This window comes from Sus scrofa, chromosome 6, assembly GCF_000003025.6.
Source record: "Sus scrofa isolate TJ Tabasco breed Duroc chromosome 6, Sscrofa11.1, whole genome shotgun sequence".
NCBI lineage: Eukaryota > Metazoa > Chordata > Mammalia > Artiodactyla > Suidae > Sus > Sus scrofa.
In genome coordinates this window covers 48,523,677-48,546,362 of record NC_010448.4, presented here as the reverse complement: position 1 = coordinate 48,546,362, position 22,686 = coordinate 48,523,677, and the positions used below count along the sequence as shown (strand labels likewise).

Here is a 22,686-nt window from a genome sequence, read left to right as displayed (position 1 = left end):
GGGGTGGGCTGGGAGCAGGGAAAGGGGCTAGAGAGGAGGAAACAAAGGGGGATCAGGGCAGAGCTGCTTCAGGGAGCGCTGTACCACTCCTGTCACACTTCCACTCTCCACCTGTCTACTCCTCACACACCCACCCCACCTTCTCTCATCTACTCCATCACTAGCCCATCCCGATGCCTCCTCTTCACCTACTCAGCCACTTCCCTAGACACTCACCTCCACTCCATTTCCTACTGCCACGCCCCCAAGCTCATTCATCTACTCATTCACCCACTCACTTATTCCTTCACCTGGTTTTTGGCAATGCCAGGAAATTGGCGGGGGCTGGGGTTGGCAGAGCCGGAGGCTTAGTCCTTGCCCAGTGGGAGATCATAGGGTGTGTGTGTGTGTGTGTGTGCGCGCGCAGACACAATACTCAGTTCTGTGTTAAGAGCCAATTAAGAGGGAGCACAACAGGTGCATGACACAGGGTGTGGAAGCAGAGGCAAGACGAGCGAGTTGGAGAGAACAGGCTTCTTGCAGATGTCACTGGGGAGTGAGAAGTGTGACAGGAATCTCTGAGCAGAGGCATGCCTGGCGGAGGACAGAACAGATGCACAAGTATGGACGTGCTGTCCCGGCTCTGCCCTTCCATGTCCCTGTCAAGCAGCGTGGGCTGCATGCTGGGGGGCCCTGGGGGTCTTGGAAAGGGCTCTGTCGGGGCCAGCTGTGCAGGGGTGCCACTGAAGGCTAGGAACAAGGAGGTGTGAGCTGAAGTGGAGATGTCACCTGCTGCCCAAGGACATCCAGATAATGCCCTGCCCACCTCCCCTGCAGACACCAATGTCCTGCGCTACATCCAGCTGACTCAGCTGAAGATGAACCGTTGCAGCCTCCAGCGTGAAGACAGTGGGTCTGGGGCCGGGTCTCGGGATGTCATTGGCTGAGACCAACCTGGGGGAACTGTCCCTATCCCCGCTCCCCCCACCTCATGGTGTAAGTTCCCCTGACTCATGTTTTCCCTGGTAAAGCATCTGTCACTGGTGCCTGGAACCTCTTTGTGTGGTGTTCTTGTGGGGACCCGGGATGGGATGTGGGCCTGCACTTCACCCCCTGGACTTCAGAAATCCAGAGAGGCCCAGGAGGGAGCCTGGGGTCAGGGGTGTTGCGTTAGGAATGACCTAGGGCCAGGGCCTGGGAAAGACACACAGCCAAGCGGCAGGTAGGGGGCAGGGGTTACCTTTAATGCTGCATTTTGTGCCGAATCCCCCGTGATGCCCTGTCCCTGAGTATCCCTGCCCACCCTCCCCCCTCACCGCAGGGCGGGCACAGGGCCCCACCCCCTGGGGTACAAAGAAATAAATTAAGTGCCCTCCCCCCCTTCCCCAATAAATAGAGTGGGTATCCTGCCCAGGGCCTCCCCTGCCTTGTGGCATGGTGGGCTGGGGCGGGGCCTGGGGCGCTACATTCATGGCTGCCCAGGCGGGCGGTGGTGGGCAGGCCTCAGCGGGAGCCGTGGGCCCCACACAGGGGCACCGTGCTGTCCTGGCTCTGCCCTTCCATGTCCATGTCAAGCAGCGTAGGCTGCATGCTGGGGGGCCCGGGGCTCTCCGGAGTGTCCGGCCTGCTGGGAGGCGAGATGCTGAGTATCTGGCCAAAGGAGACCAGTTTCCAGGGGTCCAGACGGGGACGGCTGGCGGCTGGCCGGGGTCTTGGGGCGAAGGTCAGGGTGGTGGGGCGGCCAGGGAACTCGGGGGGCCGGCGGCGGGTGGGGAACAGGGCCTGGGGGTCGGGCAGGCGAGGGAAGTCCAGGGGATCTCGAGGGCCTGGTAAGAGAGGATCAGATGAGGTGAGTGGGATGGGCCAGAGGGTGGATTTTAAAAGCCAGGAGCATTTATGTGAAAAGAGTAATTTGACGTCTCTTGAAAAATCTGGTTTTGTTGGACCCACTTTCCAGCAGGCCTGGACATTTACCTAGCTCCCCCTGCCACTCCTAATCGCTCACTCACCTGGTGAGACTCTGGGCACAGTGCTTAATCCTTTCAGAGCCCGTGTTCCCTTGTTGCCACTCTAGACACAGCCCCCACTCCGCCCACCTCTCCCACGCTGGGCCAGGCGCACAAAGGCCACAGAGGCACCTGAGGCATGCCAGTCTGAACCGGGTGATAGCACCTTGCTACACAGGGGAGGAAGAATGAAATAATGAACTGTAAAGCAAGGGGCCGGGTGTCTGATGGGCAGCACTCAGCTCCTATCTTCTAATCCTTGGCCTGTTAATTAGCGTATAGAGAACAGTGCCTGGCATATAGGTATTAGCTCTAGAAACTGCCGTTGCCTTTAGTGGTCACCTGCCTGGCCCCTCTAAGTCTGCCACCTCTGCTTCATCCCGCGTCTCAATTACCGAGGGACTTGAATGCCTCACAAAGCAGCAGGAGCGGTGAGGACACAGCCCCTTCCTTCCCAGGCTAAGCGGGAGGAGGCCGCCTCGGCCTCGGGGAGTTGGTCTCGGGGCTGGGACACAGGTGCTTGGTGGGGGCAGGGGAGACGGGCCTTTTTCTGCGCCCCAGGGCCCCGGGCGCCCGCGTGCAGCCTCACTCACCAGGGACGAGGCCCGAGGGCTCGGGCGCCCCCCGCTGCCCCAGCGCCCCATCCGACGGTGTCCGGCGGTGCCCGCGGCTCACAGCGCGCGCGGCCGTGACGTGGGTGGGCGTGAGCGACTGGCGGGGGTCCTTCTTGAAGCTCTCCAGCTCCAGGTCCACCAGGGGGTTGGTGCTGGGCTGGGGCGGGGGCGCGGGTGGGGAGGGCGGCGGGGAGGGCGCGGCCGGCGCGGCCTCGTCGCTGTCGGAGCGCAGCAGCGAACGCGTGGAGTTGCAGTCGGACACGGACGACAGCGACACGAGGGTGGCCGAGGGCGCCAGGCCCGGGCCGGGGGCCGCGTCGTCGCGGCGGCCCGGGGAGCGCCCGGGCGGGCTGAGGCCCCGCGGGAAGCGGCCGCCGCGGGGGAAGAAGAGGCCGTCGAGCCAGCGCCGCTGCTCCTCGCCGTCTGCTGCGCGCGCCTCGGCCACGTCGGCGCCCAGGCCCACGGCGCCCAGCAACGTGGCGCAGCCCAGCAGCGCGAGCTCGCAGCGCCGCCGGGAGCTGTGTCCCGGCCGGGCGGGTGCCGCCGTTTCCCACGGCGCCCGCGCCCCCGGGGAGGGCTGGGCGGGCAGCGGCACCGTGAGGTAGGACGGGGTGGTGTAGGGAGAGGGGGGCACGCTGCCGCCGCCGCCGTCCGCCTCCGCGAACTCCTCTGCAACCGGGAGAGGGCCGTCACTGGACTCCGTCAGCTCCGGGGCTGGCCCCGGGCCCCGCGGCCCCCAGGGACCCCGCCAGCAGCGGGACCGCCAAGTCCCACTGAGCGTGGTTCTGGAATCTTTGCACCTCAACCTCCCCTGCCCCTGGGAATGGCCCCCATAGCCGCGGGAGCCGCGGTTTCCCACGCCGGGAAGGCATCCTACCCCCTGGTCCAAGTGAAATCCAGCTCCCTCCCCTTGCAACCCTGGGGAGGGTCACCCCTGGGTTCCCTTTGCCAGGGAATGTCCCCTCTCCAGCCCCCTCCCCTTTAAAGGCGCCCTCACCCGCTTACCCATCTCATTGAGGCTGGCAAAGCCGGGGGCGATGGGTGTATGTTTGGGGGACTTGCCCAGGTTGGGGGCACTTGATGACCACTGCTTGCTTCCTTCTCCCAGGGCCTTCAGCCTGCAGGGGGCACCGGAGATGCGGGAGGGTCATGGGCCTTCTGGCTGCCCAGGGCCCCGGGGAGGCACAGGGCCCAGGTGGGAGCCGGTACCTCTCCTCTCCTCCAGCCCGCTCCTTCTGCAGGGTGGAGCTGGGCCCCCAGGTCCGGCCCTTCTTCTTGCCACCAACCAGTTCTTCCTTCTTGGGGGGTCCACTGCCACGGCCCCATGTCCCACTGCCACCGCTGCTGCTGCCACTGCTGCTACCACCACCACCATCCACAGGAGTCACTGGGCCGAGAGAAGCCACTTGGTTACAGGTCTTGGAGAGTCTGTCCCGGGTGAGCGTCTGGCCTCTCTCTTCCCACCTTGGTTCCACCCTCCACCGGAAGCCCTCAGGACCTGGATTCCAACTCCAATCATGCCACTCCCTTGCCGTACATCCTTCCGTAGCTCCCCACTGCTGTCAGGACGAAGTCCCAGCTTCCTCAGTCTCACCACCCGTCACTTTCCACAGCCTGACCTTTAGCCATCCCTTCATTCCCAAGTGTTTACCAGCACTGGCTATGTGCTAAGCCCTTTGGCAGGGGCTGAGAAGACAGCGGTGCTCCAAGCAGACCAAAGTCTGAGCAAAGACTTGAAGGCGGTTGAGGGATACAGGCAGAGGGAACAGCAGATGCCCAGGCTCTGTGGCTGGACATGCCCACCTGGGGTGTTCACTGAGCAGCCAGGGGGCCAGTGTGTCTGGGGCGGGGGGAGGTGAGAGAGATGGAGGTGGGAGACTCGGGCAGAACGCAGTAAATGCTGTGGCTGGGACCCCACATCTGTGGGCTCCCAGGTGGGTGCTTTGTACAGGCTGTTCCCTTCATGGGAATTCTGTTCCTTTTCAGTCTCTTTGCTTGCCTGGTTGGCTGCTTGCCCTTCAAGCCTCCAGCTCTGGAGCAGTTTGTTCCCTGGAGAGTCAGTTCTCTCTCTCCTCTGTCCCCATAACCTGAGGCTAGCACCGGCTACCACTGTTTGGCCACTATTTGTCCATGTGTTTCCCCCCCCCCCCCCCGCCACAGAATGACCTCCCAGGCTTGGTACAAAGCAGGTGTCCAAAGACACGTGTGTGGGGGGTGGTGTGTGGGTGAGGCCAGGGGTGAATGATGGGGCAGAACAGACTGGGGAGCCAGCTGGGTAGCCTTTAACTCATCACAAAGCCTAAGGGCTGTACCTCTGCCTTGTGACTGGCTATCACCCCCTCCAAGGCCCCGGACCTGGTCCAGCCCCTCATCTCACTTGTCTCCCACCTTTACTCCTTCCCTCCTCAGAGAAGCCAGAGGGAAGAGGTAAATTTTATCACGTCACTGCCTTGTTTACAGCCCTCCAGAGACTCCCCCATCATGTTTAACATGAAATCTAGATTCCTTATCCCCGTTCCTTTTTTGTTGTTGTCTTTTGTCCTTTTTAGGCCGCACCCGTGGCATATGCAGGTTCCCAGGCTAGGGGTCTAATTGGAGCTGTAGCCGCCAGCCTACGCCACAGCCCCAGCAATACCAGATCTAAGCTGCGTCTGTGGCTACACCACAGCTCATGGCAATGCCAGATCCTTAATCCACTGAGCGAGGCCAGGGATCAAACCTGCAACCTCATAGTTCCTAGTCGGATTTGTTTCCACTGTGCCAAGACAGGAACTCCATTTATCCCAGATCCTAAGGCCCAGTGTGATCTGGTGCCTTTTTGAACCCCTGGCCATAAACCTACTGCTCTCCCTCCCATTCCTTCTACTCCAGCCAAGTTGGCCTTCCCTGCTGATAAACACCATGCTGTTCTTGCCTCTGGGCCTTCACCTTTGCTGTTCCCTCTGCCAGGGATACTGTTCCTTCAGATCTCTGCATGTGTCCTTACCATGCGTGTCCCAGCTCACACCTCAGCTTTCTGATAGGCTTTCCTTGTGATTTTAAAAGAGTTCCCTGGTGGCTCAGTGGGTTAAGGATTCTGGATTGCCATTGCGGTGGCTCAGGTCACTGCTGTGACACAGGTTTGATCCCTGGCCCGGAAACTTCCACATGCTGTGGATGTGGCCAAAATAAATAAATAAATAAAACAGCAACTCTTCTGTTTTATTCCCTTCCCTGATTTCCTTTATAGTGCATATCATTACAGGAGATTGTCCTGCTTACCAACTTGTTTACTTGTCTGTTGTGTTTTCCCTGGTGAGCCTGAGGGAGGGGACCCTGCCTGCCTCGTCCCCTGATGTTGCTCTGGGTTGGTGCCAGGTATGTGTCTGGAGAAATCTGTTCACTGACTTGGGTCAGGGCTTGGGGAGATACTCACGGCGGATGGCCCTCAGCCGAGGGATGATGCTGGGGCTGGCGGGGGGGCTGGCCCCATTGGATCCTTTCCGCTTGTCCAGGGTTGGAGAGGCCTGGACTGTGATCTTATGTTCAAAGCCTGTGAAAAGAAAGAGACTTCCCTGAACACATGGTTCCAGGGGTAGCCAAAGAGAAGGTCCCCTTTGTAGAAGGATAGAAAGAATGCCGCCATTCTGCCTTCCTTAACGCAGTGGTTCTCAAAGTGTGGCCTCAGACCAGCAGCACCAATGTCAGGTGGGAACCTCCTGGAAATGCAGCCTCTTGGGACCTCCTTGAATCAGGAACCGTGGGCGTGAGGTGGCAAAGCCCCTCAGGTACCTCCGATGCACATGCAGGTTTGAGAGCTGCTGCCTTGAGGATCTAGGCCTGAATATCCAGCATGGAGGCCACGCCGCAGATAGCAATGGAGTGCCTGAAATGTGGCTTGTGCACCAAGCAACTAGAGAGTTTTACCTTTATTTATTCAATTGTAATTGATTTAAATTTACCTGTAAAGGTGGATACTCAGTTCAGTTACTGGAAACATTTAAGCATATTTAGATCTACTTGGGTATGTGAATCTGCTCTTTCAACTGGTTTTTTTTGTTTTTGTTTTGTTTTGTTGTTTATCTTTTTCTTTTTAGGGCCATACGTGCAGCATATGGAAGTTCCCAGGCTAGAGGCTGAATCGGAGTTACAGCTGCCACAGCCACAGCCACAGCCATAGCCATGGCAGGATCCGAGCCATGTCTGCAACCTACACCACAGCTCACGGCAACAGTGAATGGATCCTTAACCCACTGAGTGGGGCCAGGGATTGAACCTGCATCCTCATGGATACTAGTTGGGTTGTTACCACTGAGCCACAAATGGGAGCTCCCTCAACTGTACATTTTATGAAATCTAAATACAGGTCAAGAATTTTTGATGAAAATTTAGAGCCGAGATGGAGATGCACCTGCAGATATAAAATCCACACTGAATTTCAAAGATCTAGTGTGAGAAAAAAGAAGGTAAACGATCTCATTGTGTTGTACTGACTACATGTGGAACTATAACATTTTAGGTTTACTGGGCTAAACACAGTAATTATTAAAGTTAATTTCACCTGGTTTTTTTCTCCCTCTCTTTCATGTTGCTACTAGAAAGTGTAAAATTACACACATTGCTTGCATTATACTTTTGATGGCTGGTGCTGGTCTAGGTACTGTTCTAGGGCTTATAACATCACAGAGAGGGACTATCGGCACAATGTGCAGTCTTTTAAAAAAAAAAAGAAAGAAATCAAACCTGAATTTGAAACTGATTAAGCCTGGACAGCCCACTATTAGGTTGATCCACGTGAAACGTCTTTTTTTGTAAGTCAGAAATAGCCAGAGTTCTTGTCATGACTCAGTGGTTTACGAACCCGAACAGCGTCCATGAAGATGTGGGTTTGATCCCTGGCCTTGCTCAGTGGGTTAAGGATCCATCACTGCCGTGAGCTATAGTGTAGCTCACAGACATGGCTCGGATCCCGCCACACTGCTGTGGCTGTGGCAGGCAGCTACAGCTCTGATTGGACCCCTAGCTTGGGAACTTCTATATGTTGTGTGTGCGGCCCTAAAAGACAAAAAGACCCCCCCCCCAAAAAAAAAGGACAGAAAGAAAAAAGAAAAAGAAATGGCCAAACACCAGCAATTTCCCATGGTTTAACCTAATACCAATTTTTAGGAAATTCAGGGGACAGAGGGACATGTTATGAGATCCAGGGAGATGTAAGCAGCAAAATCCTAACTGTGGGAAATGCTACAGAATAAATGATGTGGTTCCTCAACAGATTATTGGCAAAGGGGGAGGAAGAGGCAGATTAAAAGATATTAAACAAATAGCTGGGAAACAAAACTATAGAGAAAAGTAAGGGGAGTTCCCATTGTGGTGCAGCGGAAACAAACCCGACTAGTATCCATGAGGATTCGGGTTCAATCCCTGGCCTTGCTCAGTGGGTTGGGGATGTAGGGTTGCCGTGAGCTGTGGTGTGGGTCCCAGACAAGGCTCAGATCCCACGTGGCTGTGGCTGTGGTGTAGGCCGGCAGCTGTAGCTCTGATTAGACTCTTAGTCTGGGAACCTCCATATGCCGTGGACGCGGCCCTGAAAAGAAAAAGAAAAAATAAGGATACGAGTACTCTAAAGGTCAGGACTAAAGGTCATGGGGTGACTCTTAGGGGGTGGCATCGGGATGTGTTTGGAGGGGGCTGGTGGAAGCATCTGGGGTAGCTGTAGTTTCCCTCTGTTTTCATGGGAATGAGTATACTAACTCATTACACTGTACAGTTTGTTGGTCATTTTCTGTAGGTGTGACTACTTAGCAATTAAAAGTACAAAAATAATTAAATAAAAGGAAGCGGTAATTCCTGGGTTAGGGATGCTCAGGGCATGGGGCCAGTACCGGAGGGCAGGCTGATGTGGCTGCTGCCTTCCCGCAGCTTAAGCAGGCGGCTACGCTTGAAGTTGCCCTTGCGTTTGCGGACCCGGGGCTTCTCCTGGCTCAGCTGGCACATGAGCAGGTGCAGCTCACGCTCCACGATGTCCATCTCGCGCTCAGCCAGCTCCTGCTCCCGCCGCCGCAGCTGTTCCTCCTGGAAGCGTTGCTCCTGCGCCGCCCGCAACAGCTCCTCCTCGCGGCTCCGGAGCTCCTGCAGAGGAGGTGGGTAGCGTGGAAGAGGGCTTAGCTACTCTGCCCTCAGGCATGGCTCCAGGGAGCTGGGTCTGGTTGGTCCCCTGCACAGGGGTGTTCTGCCGTGGGGCAAACTGGGGGACACAATCCAACTCACACTTCACTTGCCAGGCTGGGTGCCAGGGCAGGGGACTATGTTAGGCCAAAGAAAGGGATGGCTTTTCTTTCTTTTTGTCTTTGCTTTTTTAATTTTTTAAGTCTTCAATTTGGAAAACTTCAAACATCTACAAAAGCAGAGAGAGAAAAGTGTACCCCATGCACCCATTGTCTGACTTCAACAGCTACCTAGACTTTGCGAAATTTTTTTTCATGTATTGCCTTCCTTTTCGCCTCTCTCCCTCTCATTTTTGCTGTCAGGTTGGAAAGCCAATCCCAGACCTCACGCAATGTCACTTGTAAATGCTTCAGGGCGGGGTGCCTTTTTCTTATCAATCTGCCAACAGGAGGCTGACTTTTCTTAACATGCAAAAAAGACTTCCTTGGCCCTGCATGGACCCAGAGACCTGGGGCTCATGGGAAGGGACTCTGCTCTGTGCAAGGCACTGGAACTCAGGGCTCTCACTTATCCCTCCCTCTTTTGACAACCCTGCCTTCACCTTCTCCTTGGTCCGGAGGTCATCGAACATGTGCTGAATCTCCAGCTTCCAGTCTTCCTGCAGTGAGTGGAAAGACTCCAGCGGCATCTGGAACAGGGCTGACTGTTCGATGACTTCAAGTTGCTTCAAGATGCTACCAAAATCTGGCCGCCCATGGGGGTCTGGGTCCCAGCATTCTGGGGTGGGGGTGGGAATGGAAATGTCAGTAGCCATGCTCTGGGGCATCAGCCTGCTCAGTGGAGGCAGGGGTCCAGGGGACTGAGGACAAACAGCTCCCGTGAAGCCAAGGAGAAGGAATTCAAAGCCAGATTCCTGGCAATGTCTCACTTGGTGAACCCCTGGGGAGAGAAACTCAGGGCCCTGTTCCGTGACTGGTGGTAGGATCAAGGATCAGGGAATCCCAGGGCCAGTGAATCCTAACAGGTTGCCCTCAAGAGCTGCAGGCCTGGCCAGAACAAAGGTCTGGAGGCCATGGAGCCAACTGTGGGGAGACTGTTCATGGCCCGATGGTTCCAGCCCCTTCTCCCTCACTCCTGGGCCCACTGGTATGGATGGGTGTGAAGGGGTGAGGTACCGGGCCTGAGGGCCCCTGCCACCCCAAGCTGAGCCTACCCTCTCCACGGGGCCCTGGCTCACCCTCCAGTAGGCGGGCAAAGGGCTCGGGGCACGTGGAGGGGATGGGCAGCGTCAGCTTGTTCATAGCCACGCCATATGCCACAGCCAAGGCGTCGATTTCACGGTAGGGGACCTCACCCGTCAGCAGCTCCCAGAGCAGTACCCCGAAGCTGCAGATGGGGAAGAGGGAGGGTGATGCCACAGCCCACCCCAATCCTCACCTACACCCCACCCCCGCCTCTGGTCCCATGGTGGGCCTCCCTCCCCACAACATCCAGCCCTGGCCAAAGAGGCCACAAGTACCTGATTTGACCTCCTTCGGCCTATCTCACGTGGATGTAGTTGGGGCTGCCTCTCTGATGTCTCTCCTTTGCTCTGCCTCTCTTCCCCCTCTCCTGCCCGAAAACCTTCAGTGGGTTCCCTGGGACCACTGGGCAAATCCACCCCTTTTTTTTGTCTTTCTTTTCTAGGGCCTCACCCACGGCATATGGAGGTTCCCAGGCTAGGGGTCTAATCGGAGCTGTAGCTGCCAGCCTACACCACAGCCACAGCAATGCGGGATCCGAGCTGTGTCTGCGACCTACACCAGAGCTCACAGCAATGCTGGATCCTTAACCCACTGAGCGAGGCCAGGGATCAAACCCGCAACCTCATGGTTCCTAGTCGGATTTGTTAACCACTGAGCCACGATGGGAACTCCAAATTCACCCTTCTTAACCCTGATTTTTCGTTTGTATTGTTTTTGATCATGCATGCCTGTAGCATATGAAGTTCCCAGGCTAGGGATTGAACTTGTGCCATAGCAGTGACCCAAGCCACTGCAGTGACAATGGTGGATCCTAATCCTGCTTTACCACAGGGAACTCCATTGGCCCTGATCTTGACAAGCCCTCACCTCTAAACACTCTCAGCTCCCATCTTCATCCTGCAGCCACGTTGAACAGTTGAACAAACCCTTGTTCTTCCTAACCTCTGGCCTTTGCACATGCTATTCCCTTTGTTGAGAACACACTTCCCTTTGCCTAACTGTCCTTTAAGTCACTACTCAGGTGTACTCTCTGCCGGGAAGCCTTCCTTGATTCCACAGCCTCCAAAGCTGGGTTGGAGGCCCCTCAGAACCCTCCGCACTTACCTCTAAAAACAAGTTAACACTGTTTAACATTTATAAAGCCTTACTCCAGGCCAGTACTGCTCTGGCCTCACAACAGTCCTGTAAAGCAGAAGGCATTGGTATGAACCCCATTTTATCCCATTAATAGAGCAGGCTCAGAGTGGTTAAGTTGTTTGCTTACGGTCACAAAGCTCATAAATGGTGGAGCCACACTGGGACTCGGGTCTGCCTGATGCCTGTGACAATGTCCTTAGTGGCTACATGGTACCAGAGCAGGCCTCCCTGTGCTGCCATCACCTGCGCGTCTCTCTTTTCCTGTAAACTGTGCTCCTTCTTGATCCTGATCACTGGCTACGCAATGCCTCAAAGCAGATCCCTGTGCTCCCCCACGTCCACGCATGCATTCGTTCACCACATGCCTTTAAACGTCTGCTGTGTGCCAGGCACTGTACCAGATACTGGAACAAGATAGACACGACCCCTGCCTCCATGCAACTGACAGCCTGTCTTTCTCAGTGAGGGCACTGGTAAATTTGAGCTGGGCAGATGCTGCCTGAAGTAGTTTTCGGTCCTTCTTTGCAGCTAAGTATGCCCGTATGACAATGGTTCTGGCCAGTGGGACACAGGAGAGTGTGTAGTGTGCAATTAACTTCTAGGAAGCATCCTTAAAGGGACGCTTCTTCCTATTAGTTGGAATATAGACATAAAAGCTGGAGTGCAAGCAGCCAGTTTGGACCATGAAGTGAATGTGGGAATGGAGGCCATACAAGTTCGACAAAAAGAATAGTGGCTTGTGGAGCTCCCATCCTGGTGCAGTGGTTAACGAATCTGACTAGGAACTGTGAGGCTGCAGGTTCAATCCCTGGCCTTGCTCAGTGGGTTAAGGATCCAGCATTACCACAAGCTGTGGTGTAGGTTGCAGACGCGGCTTGGATGCTGTGTTGCTGTGGCTGTGGTGTAGGCCGGCAGCTACAGCTCTGATTCAATCCTTAGCCTGGGAAACTCCATGTGCTGCGGGAGCGGCCCAAGACTGGGGGAGTGCTACTGACCTTTGGTGGCTGGAAACCATAGATACTTAGCATCCTGAAAAGTAGAGGACAGCACCACACAAGGAAGAAACTTCCTGCCCTATGTCAATGACACCCTGCTAAAAACCTTAGCATAGAACCCTGAATCCCTCCTGCCGAGGGTACTGTATCAGTCCTGGGCTTTACGTGAGAGCAAAAACATCAGTCTTGTTTTTATTTTGGGTTTTCTGTTTCTTGCCACTGAAATATGGCTTCCGTCAATGTTATGGACCATAAATGAAGGCTGATGTGAAGCCAGTCTAAACTTTCCCCCAAACGGCTGTCCTGCTCTAGTTGAGACTTCCTGTCTGATTTGTCTGCCCCAACACCTTGACTTTGCTGCTTGGCCCATCTGGAGCCTCAGCCAGGGACTGATCTGGGTCTGGCTTCTCCCCAGAAGATTGAGTCTCTGCTGCCACCAGGTCTCGGCAGGTGAAGAACAGCCTCCTCATTGACCTCCTGTCCCAGCTCTGGTTCTGGACAATCCATCAGCCCAGGGAGCCCGTGCGATGCTCCATCAGATCAGGTCATTGCCAAACATCTCTCATGGTTTGCCAGTGCGCTTAGCATAAACCTGGGGCACGCGCCCTCACCCGCAGGGCTATCGGCTCGCTCCCCGACATCATTTCCCACCACTTCCCTCCTTGCCTGCTCTGCTCCAGTCACTTGGGCCTCATAGCCGTTTCTGGACACACCAAGCTCGTTCTCACCTCAGTATCTCCTTTGTGGGAGCTGTTGCCCTTGCCTAGGAAGCTTCTTCCCCCAAACTCTGCATGGTTGGCTCCTGGTCATACAGAGTTCAACTCAGGCACCATGTCTCAGAAGAACCTTCCCCAAAGTCATCTCCAGCCCTCAGAGTGCTTTTTGGTCTATCTCCCAGCTCATAATACTGCCTAATATTTTTCCTGGTCAATTAGCTTATTATCTTTTAAAAATTATTTTATAGTTTTCTTAACTTAAAAACAGCCATTTCAGCTTCTTGTGTATGTATGTATGATGTATTCATTATCCCTGTGGCAGTAAATGGGTCTGTTCTTTTGTTTTGTTTTGTTTTGTTTTTGCTTTTTAGGGCCACACCCGCAGCACATAGAGGTTCCCAGGTTAGGGGTCGAATCGAAACTACAGCCTATGCCACAGCCACAGCAATGCTGGATCCTTAACCCACTGAGTGAAGCCAGGGATCGAACCTGCATCCTCATAGATCCTAGTCAGGTTCGTTAACCACTGAGCCACGAAGGGAACTCCCAGGTCTGTTTTTATATACTGCTGTATCCCTAGCTCCCAGCACGTCAGATGGAAGGATGGATAAATGAATGAATGAATGTGACCTCCAAAGGTCTCAATTTCCCGTCTGACGAGTGGGGGCAGTGTACTGGATGGTTGGAGGGGCCTTTGGTGCTGACAGCCTGTCTTTATAACTTTGGTATTTTAAACTGTAATCCAAGTCCTCCTCAGCTGCCACTTCTGCTAGCGGAGCAGACACCTGCTTTGATGCCTGTCTGATGGTCTGATCTTGCTACTGGGTCACTTTGCCAGGCCTAGATCCCAGCCTCAGTAGCAAACTGTCTCTCCTACCCTGCCCACTCCCCCTTCCTCCCTCCTCCATCTCCAGGAGGCCTCCCCATCCCACCCGTCAGCACCTCCAGACGTCACTGCTTTTGGAGAAGAGGGAGAGACGGATAACCTCCGGAGCCATCCAGGCGTAGGTCCCCGCGGCGCTCATTTTAGTGGTCTTGTGCCACTCACGGGCGAGGCCGAAGTCCGTGATCTTGAGCACCGTGTCTGCGAGGTTGTGGTTCTCGATGGCCTCCAGAATAAGGACTGTGGGGAAGGAAGAAAGAAAGAGGGGATCATCCCAGACCTGACAGGCTGCAGCCTGAGTGTCCTGCCCCCACCCCACCCTGCTGGAATCTCCTGCTTGTTGTCTCCCGGCCGGCCCTGGGTGACCGTCTCCGCAGAAGCTCCTTTCCTGGCCTTGAAGACCATGAACCCTGGTCTAATCTCTGCCCCAGGCTCCTATGAGGGGCTGGGGAGCTTCTCCCGAGGTCACTGGCCTCCCGGCTCCAACCTGGGCTCTGGGGAGCTCAGCAAAAGGTCGATGGCCAAGGCCTCGGTTTTCCTTGATCCAGGCCTGAGCTCCCATCCACCCCAGATGTGGCACCTACAAGCCCTGAGTGGAAGCGGATGGTTTCCCTCTCCTTTCCTACCCACTGTGGGGGCCGCAGTCGGCGCCCCACTCGTACTCCTTTCTGTGCCGCAGCCTCTGCCACGTGACTTGGAAGTTCTTTCCACTAACGAGGCAGCGTGTGTCTCCCACCATTCACTCTGGGTGGGACAGATAACTTGCTTCGTCTGATAAGTTGAGGCAGACGTGGCCAAGTACCAATTCCAAGCCTAGGCCTTAAGAGGCCTTTCATGTCAGCTTGCCCCCTTGCCCTCTGCCATCACCTAAGAACAGGCCTCGGCCAGCCTGTTTGTCCAAGGAAGAGGAGAGATACCTGGGGCCAAACCTAAAAGCTGAGCCTTGACTAAATCAGTTTACCCGCTGGCAGGCCTTCAGATGTACGGGCAGTAATAAAGGACACTGAGTTTAAAGACACAAAGTTGGGGTGGGGGTTGTTACCTAGACAAAATCTGACTGATACATCCCTCAAGCATATTGAATGATGCCAACTCACTTGCTGCCTAGGGTTATTACTAACAACCATCATGGCCAGTGTTAACAGAAGCTAGGATATGGCAAGCACTATCCTAAGCCCTTTACACAAATCAACTAGCAAGCAACCCATTTTATTGACTAGCAAACTGAGGCTCCGAGAGATGAAGTCACTTGGCTAAGATCACACAATGGTTGGACAAAGACCCAAACTAGATCTGTCATCAGAGCCCAATCTCTCTCTTTTTTTCTCTTTCTTTCTTCTTCTTCTTTTTTTTTTTTTTTTTTTTTTTTTTTGCTTTTTAGGGCCACACCCACAGTATATGGAGATTCCCAGGCTAGGGGTCCAATCAGAGCTACAGCTGCCAGCCTACCCCACAGCCACAGCAATGCCAGATCCAAGTTGTATCCGTGACCTACCCACAGCACAATGCAAGATCCTTAACCCACTGAGTGAGGCCAGGGATTGAACCTGTGACCTCATGGTTACTAGTCGAATTTGTTTCCGCTGAGCCATAATGGGAACTCCACCAACCTCATAACTGCTATGATATTCTACTATCTTTGGTCAAAGAGAGCCCCCAAAGAGCACAGTATCCTGCCTGGGTTTGAATCCCAGCTCTGCCATTTATTAGCTGCACAACCTTGTGTAATTTACCTTATTATTTTTGTCTTTTTAGGTGCGCGCCTGCGGCATATAGAGGTTCCCAGGCTAGGGTTCAAATCTGAGCTGCAGCTGCCAGCCTACACCACAGCCACAGCAGTGCAGGATCTGAGTCGCGTCTGCAACCTATGTTACAGCTCATGGCAATACCGGATCCTTAACCCACTGAGCGAGGCCAGGGATTGAACCCACATCCTCATGGATACTAGTCGGGTTCATTACTGCTGAGCCACAGCAGGAACTCCTAGTTTACCTTATTAATACTAGGATTTCTCCTCTGTTAAATGGAGATGACAACGGCATTTACCCTGTACTGATTTGTCTGAAGCAATAGTAGGCCCTCTAAAAGTGTTAGCTTTTATTATTAGTGTGGATGTCGCCGTACTTGTTCCTTATTTCTCCATCTTTATCTTTGACCATTCCTGGCTACTCCTCCAGTCATTGCAACAATGAGGCAATTCTACTATCATGCCCTTTGGCAGATGAAGAAGCAGGGCTAGAGAGCTCAGACCATTGCCCAAGGAAACACTGTTGGTGATCTCGTCCCTTCTTTAAAACCCAACTCAAATGTCACCTCTTCCTGGAAGCCTCTCGAGACTCTCTAGCATGTGACTCCACCTTCTAGAAGTCCTCCCTTCTTGAGTCATTAACTCTCTTGTTTCTGGAGTGACCCCATGACAGAGGGAACACCCCATGGTCTTACACTTGCATCTCCCAGGCTCAGCCTAAATCAATTCACCTAAAAATATCTATACCTGATTATGTGACCACCCCCCCAGTTTAAGATCCTCTAATGGTTTCATTACATTGAATAAAATACCCCAAGGCCCCCGAGGTTCACAAGATCTGGCCCAGCTACTTTTGTGATCTCGTCTTCTTCCACCTCTGCCTCACTCCTGCTCTTCCAACTCTCCAGTCTCCTTGCTGTCTCTCCAGCAAGGCACACTATCCCACCTCGGGATCTCTGCTCTGCCCAGATCTTTGTAAGACTGGGTCCTCTGGGTTCAGGTCTCTGCTCAAGTGTGGCCCTCCCTGACCATCTGATCTAAAGGGCTCCCTCTGCCCCATTCTTAATCAGCTTTATTTCCTTCGGAGCCCTTGATAGCCTTTGAAATTCTGCTCTCTATTTAAATATCAACCATCTATTTCTGTCCACGAGACTCTTAACTTCCATAAGGGGAGGAATCTTGCCTTGTTCACTACTGTAATCCCAGGACAGTGCCTAGGACACCTAATTCTGCTTTGGAATTATCAGCTGAATGAACCAATGAATGAATGACATCAGACGAGGGGCTCCTTAAGGGAGACGGACTGGGAGAAGCTGTGCTGTGGAGGCCCTGCTTCCTCCATCTCAGGTATACAGCAGTTCCACTGCCTAAGCAGGAAGCCCTGACCTAAGAGCCCCACCAACCCTTTGTCCAAGTGGCATTGGCTACAGAAAAACTTGGGGCCAAGGGAGTGTGTCTTCATACCCCACCTGCAGGCTGGGAATCGGCAGGGTGAGGAAGGGCTGAGAAGGGACCCAGCCTTCGAGAGGAGCAGGTGGGCAGGCCCACTTCCATTTACTCAGCCTCTCAGAGGAGTGAGAGGACATGAACATCGATGAAGATGGGCACCATCTGTGTCTTGCTCAGTTGCCCGGTCCTGGAGCAGGCTTGGCAAACCTGGGCACTAGGTAGCTGTCTGCTGAATGTAGGGATGCCAGGCCTGGGAGGTAAGTAGGACTCAGCCCTTCTGCTTTAGGGGCTTGCAGTTGGGGGGTGAGGGCTAGCAACTAACATGAAAATAGTGGGATGGAGTCAAACCAACGTCAAGACATAGAATTGACAGGAATCCAAAACAGATGAGATGTGGGGGTTGAGGGCAGAAAGGAAACCTTCACATTTCATGTGAGGGCAGGGAATGTGCTGGCCCTACTCACTGCGATCCCTCTTGCTTAGTACATGATCTGGCCCAGTAAATACGTAATGAAAGAATGAACAAATAAATAGAAATGAGAGGGAGTGACATGGGGCAGAGAAAGGATGGGAGAGCCAGGAAGGTAGAATTTTTTCCCTGCTGGATCCTAAGGGTCAGGACAGGGGCTGGTACCCAACGGTACTCGGGAAATATCTGGAAAATGAATGAAATCCCTAGATTGTGAGTGCCATAAGGATAGACACCATGGCTGTTGTGGTCTTTGTTGGGCTTCTAACTTGATAGGTGCTCAATATTTGCTGACATCATGAGACGCTCCTTCATCTAGATATGGGTTCTGGGAAATTCTGCCTTCTTCCTGGCTCCAGGCCTCATTCAACCAACCAGTCAACTCTGGACAGTCTAGGGTAGGCCAGGCAGCTTGGAAGCTTTTATGTAAGACACACCCCTTTTCCTCCTCTCATCTTTCCCAGTTTGTCTTGGCTAGCTGGGGCAGAGGCCTAGGAGGACTCCAGGAAGTGGTTCTCAACTGAGGGCTAATTTGCCCTTCAGAGAACACTTGGCAATGTCTGGAGACATTTTTGGTTGTCTTTACCAGGGGGTGGAAGTGGGTGGCAGGGGATGCTAATGGCGTTTAGGGGGTAGAGGCCAAGGATGCTGCTAAATAACCTACAGTGCACAGGACAGCTCCCCTGCAGTCATTCCGCCCCAAAGGTCAGTAGTGCTGAGGTTGAGGAACCCTGACTCCAGGCCAGGTTCTTTCTCTCTCTGCCTGGTGGACTACGACAGTGTGGCTGGACAGTAAGTGCTATGAGGGCAGGCACTGCACCTGTCCCGCTGACAACAGGGAACACAGGGCCTACCTATCATGGTGTTCAGGGATATGTATCTATTGAGCTACTGTGATCATAGCCTAGAAAGCAGGTATTCCTTCCACCTTTCCGGGCCTTCTTTTCCTCCCCTAATGGAACAAGGACTGCCTCACCTGGCCCTGAAGGTAGACTGCTGCCCCAGGCAATGTCTTCTGGTGTCCCCATTTCCCACCACCTAGGTTTGGCCTCACAAAGTTCTATAGAAGCAAGTTTTGGGGGGAGGGCGCCACTTACTGTTGATGGACTTGAGGTCCCGGTGGATGATGGGCACGGGGGCATCATTGTGTAGGTAGTTCATGCCCCGGGCCACCTGCACGGCCCAGTTGACCAGCACGTGAGGGGGCACGCGGCGCCCTGCCAGCACCCTGCTCAGTGCACCCCCCCTGGCATACTCCATCACCAGGCAGAGGTGTGGGGGGCTGAGGCAGGCGCCCCTGAGGGCAATGATGTTGGGGTGCTGCAGGGCTCCGAAGAGCCGGGCCTCCTGGCGCACCTGCTCTGCTGTCACTGCCGGGTCCCGTTCAGGGTCCAGCCGGGCGGCCTTGACCGCCACCTCCTCGCCACGCCACAGGGCCCGATAGACCTTGCCAAAGCCCCCTACACCGATGATCTCTTCTAGCTGCAGCTCGTGGAAGGGGATCTCCTGGGGCAGCCGGAGGCCCGCGGGCGCGGCGGGGGTGCCGGGGGCCACGTAATTGCTGGGGAAGACGCCCACACGGCCGCTGGGTAGCTGCCCGGTCCACCAGCCCTCGTCGCCAGACACGGCACAGTCCTGGGAAAGCACCTGGACGCGGTCACCCCTCCGCAGGGTCAGCTCCTCGTCGCCCGCCGCTTCGTAGTCGAACACTGCGGTCCAGACAGGCCCCGCGGGGGTCGTGCCCCACTCCTTGGCCGCCCCCCCTTCCTCCTCCTCCATGGGGGAGGGGCCGGGGGCTGCGGGAGGCCGCTTCACACAGGCTGCCCGCCAGACGCAGAGAGCCGGCCCCGGCGGCCAGTCCCTGCGGGGTCTAGGGGGCTCCTGGGGGCCATGGCTGGGGGACCCTCCGCAGGAGCAAGGAAAAGCCTCTTTAAAAGGGCAGGGTCGTCCCCCTCCCGATTCAGTTGTCCAGGCAGGGTAGGGTGGGGAAAGGCGGCGGGTTCACCTGTGCCCCCTAAATGTCAGGGCGCTAAGAAGGCCTGGCCGCACGGCTGCCGAATTCCTGCCGGGGCCCGCCGGTGGGGGACGAGGGTGAGGGAAGCAGGCAGCCCCCTTCCCCGCGCCTCTCACCCCGCGCAGCTCCACCGGCGGCCCCCGGCTCCGCATCCCGGGCCACGACCGCCGGGCGGGGCGGGGCCGGTGGGGCTCCGGGGGCGCCCGCCCCAGGACAGGGTGGCGCGCCCCTCGGCCTCCTCACGCACGGGGCAGCCTGGCGGCCACCATCCTCAGCACCGGCCTCCGGGTCGGCCCCAGCCCCTGCCCCCGCCCGCGCCACTTCCCGGGGCCGCCGGCGGTGCCTGAGTGACGTGCTCGCTCCGCCGCGCCGCGGTGCCGCCTGGGAGTTGTAGTCTCCGGCAGCACGGCCCCGCGGTCCGTTCCCAGTCCCCGAGTCCCCAGAGCCCCGGTGCCGGCCTCCGGCCGAAATGGGGACAGCGCGGGGCCGAAGGAATCCTCCCGGGGAGATCAGCCTGGCCTCGGACCCTCCCTGGGACGCAGTGGACGCAACGCCTGGAGGAGGAGAGGAGAGGGCCGAGCTCTCCTCACAGACCCTGAGGGGCTGTGGCCCAAAGGTGGGGTTGGCGGTGACTGACGCGCTTCGCAAAGCGAAAAGTAGGAGCTGCGTGAATGGTGGTTACTGCCCCGAGTTTCTAACACGGCCAGGACGCGGTCCCTGCGGCTGGACTGCCCCTTGGGGTCGCGACCCGAGGTGCACGCCGGGAAGTGTAGTTTGTTCTGGGACCCGCGCTGCGGGGAGACAGCACCCCAAAAGAGAGCCAGTTGGTGGTTCCAGCAAGCTAGGGGGTCGGGCTGATGGTGCAGCCTCTGTGGGGAAGAAGGGGGTGGGAGGATGTGCGTAGTGTCCCTGGGTAAATCACAGCCACGTCTGTTTTCCCCACCAGCTTTGGGTTTCCTCTACCCCCGCAGTCTTAACTCTGAGAATCCCCCGCCTTCGAAAACGAGAACTTCACTTTAATGGGGCTTAAAGTGCATCTTATGCTAAGTGTTTTGCGTAATAGTGTCATTAAATTCTCGCAAAGCGCCCATTTTACAGATGAAGCATGGAGAAATAAACTTGCTCGTCCAAGGTCACAGCTATAAATGGCAGAGCAAGAATCAAAAGCAGGTTTTTGTTTTATTTTATTTTAATTTTAGGGCCGCACCTCTGGCATATGGAGGTTCCCAGGCTAGGGGTCGAATTTGGCACCGCAGCTGCTCGCCTACACCACAGCAACGTCAGATCCAAGACACGTCTGGGACGGCAACTCAGGATATTTAACCCACTGAAGGAGGCCGGGGATTGAACCCACGTCCTCATGGATACTACTAGTCCCATTTGCTACTGCTGAACCATGACGGAAACTCCCAAAGGCAGATTTTAAAATTAAAACCAAACCATCACCACGACAACCAAACACTTTGCCTTCCGGGAGTTCCTGTGATGGCTCAGCGGTTAACGAATCCGACCAGCATCCATGAGAACAGGGGTTCGATCCCTGGCCTCGCTTAGCAGGTTAAGGATCCGGCGTTGCCATGAGCTGTGGTGTAGGTCACAGACGCGGGTCGGATCCCCCCTTGCTGTGGCTCTGGCATAGGCCGACGGCTGCAGTTCTGATTGGATCCCTAGCCTGGGAACCTCCATATGCACACACCTAAAAAGACAAACAAAAAACAAACAAACAAACCAAAAAACCCCATTGCCTTCCCATTTAAAAAGTGAAGAAACAGTGCTGCAGAGGTTGAGTGACTTGTTCAGGATCTGTGCGCTCCTAAGTGGCATTGTGGGTCTTTTCACTTAGCGTTTCCTGAGTCGGGGGTCTGGGAGGTCTGCGGGGTCTGGGAGTTCTGTGGGGTCTGGCAGTAGGAGAAGAAGGTAACTATGATGGGCTCTGGTGCTCAGACTCCAGAGTACTGCCCCACGGTCTCCTGGGAAATTATTCCAGGCTCAAAGGGAAGTGGGTGGCTGAAAGAGAGGCCCCACTTGGTTCTCAGTACAGGCGTTTCTGCTATAACCTGATGCCTGCTTTTCTGAAAGACCCGGAGTTCTGCAAAAGAGTGCACTAAAATAGCAAGGCTCTATGGGGAAAATAGAATTAGGGACAGATTGCTCAAAATGTATGCAATTTTATAAGCAGAGTGCTACAAACCCAATAACGATTCCAGTAGAAATACCAGCACAGTTAAGTTTCCACTGGCATTTGGACTTAGCCATACTTTCAGTGTCTTCTTTGCAGTCTTAAGGGATGGGGCTTGTACTGCCTTCTCTGAGGTGCCAGTCTGGAGGTAGTAACTTCTAATGGAGACCATTTTCTTCAAAATTAAAAATCTGATCCAAGGTGTAATCTTCTTTATGACTCTGTTATTTCCATATGGGAAAACATTGTTGCAGTTTCTTCATCTGCGTTCACAGCATTGCCACATACCATACCACTGCAGCAGGCATTATGGTCTTTGAACATCTAAACCAACCACTGTGGATCTAAAGGAAGACATTTCTGTAGAGTTGAAGCTTTTCCCCTTACCATCTTCTTTTATTACTAAGGCCTCCCCTTTATCTGTGAGAAACCTGCCCCTGATTGCTTCAAACCATTAACCTCCTAGAGAAAACTGCAAATTAACCAACATGATTGTGTTATGCTGACATCATCACTCTGTTTACCAGTAGCTCATGAGGTGATTCAAGTCAAAGAAGCAGGTGTGCAGCAAAACAAGCAGTCTCCGAGCAGATGCGTAGAGTTGGGTGAGGAAAGTTACCTGGCTTAGTTCTAAAACTGGTGGGCTCTCTAATGGGAACAGGGAGTGGGATGACATTTGTCAAATCCATAAAAAATCATTCATATTTTGAATGGGATTGTAATGTATAAGTTATTAATTTGTAATTCGAATCTTCCATATTTGGACTTAGGTATAATTTTCTCCTGGGATATCTTGTACATGCTTTCTTTGGTTCACTCACTGGGACTGTACTGTTTTTATTATTTCCTTATGGCTGGGATTTTGTTACTCTTTCCTAATCAGTTACTGCCGTTGTGTTTTTTTTTTTAATTGAAGTAGAGTTGATTTACAATGTTGTGTTAATTTCTGATGCACAGCAAAGTGATTCAGTTATACATACATACATTCTCTCTCTCTCTTTTTTTTTTTTGTCTTTTTTTTGCCTTTTCTAGGGCTGCACCGGAGGCATATGGAGGTTCCCAGGCCAGAGGCCTGCGCCAGAGGCACAGCAACACCAGATCTGAGCCGAG

General features: G+C 54.5%; 2 protein-coding genes across 3 annotated transcripts in view; one reads left to right on the top strand and one right to left on the bottom strand.

Annotated features, from left to right (window-relative positions):
- Positions 1-22,686, top strand: part of LOC100522141 (tetratricopeptide repeat protein 9B) — a 44,377-nt gene that overhangs the window by 8,012 nt on the left and 13,679 nt on the right. The window contains exon 3 of one of the 2 annotated variants that reach the window (XM_003127139.5): positions 817-1,032. The exons of the other annotated variant lie outside the window; for it this stretch is intronic. Coding sequence (XP_003127187.2) covers positions 817-926 — 110 coding nt within the window. The 3' untranslated portion in view covers positions 927-1,032. Of the gene's footprint in view, positions 1-816; positions 1,033-22,686 lie in introns of those variants that run through there. 2 annotated transcript variants of the gene reach the window in all.
- On the bottom strand, positions 1,203-19,744 carry MAP3K10 (mitogen-activated protein kinase kinase kinase 10). The gene is made up of 10 exons (XM_021094377.1): positions 18,481-19,744; positions 13,778-13,958; positions 9,981-10,129; positions 9,345-9,520; positions 8,461-8,707; positions 6,015-6,131; positions 3,809-3,986; positions 3,605-3,717; positions 2,579-3,268; positions 1,203-1,805 (listed from the first exon to the last, which is right to left on the bottom strand). The coding sequence occupies exons 1-10, from the start codon at positions 19,160-19,162 to the stop codon at positions 1,483-1,485; spliced, it is 2,856 nt and encodes a 951-aa protein (XP_020950036.1). The 5' UTR covers positions 19,163-19,744; the 3' UTR covers positions 1,203-1,482.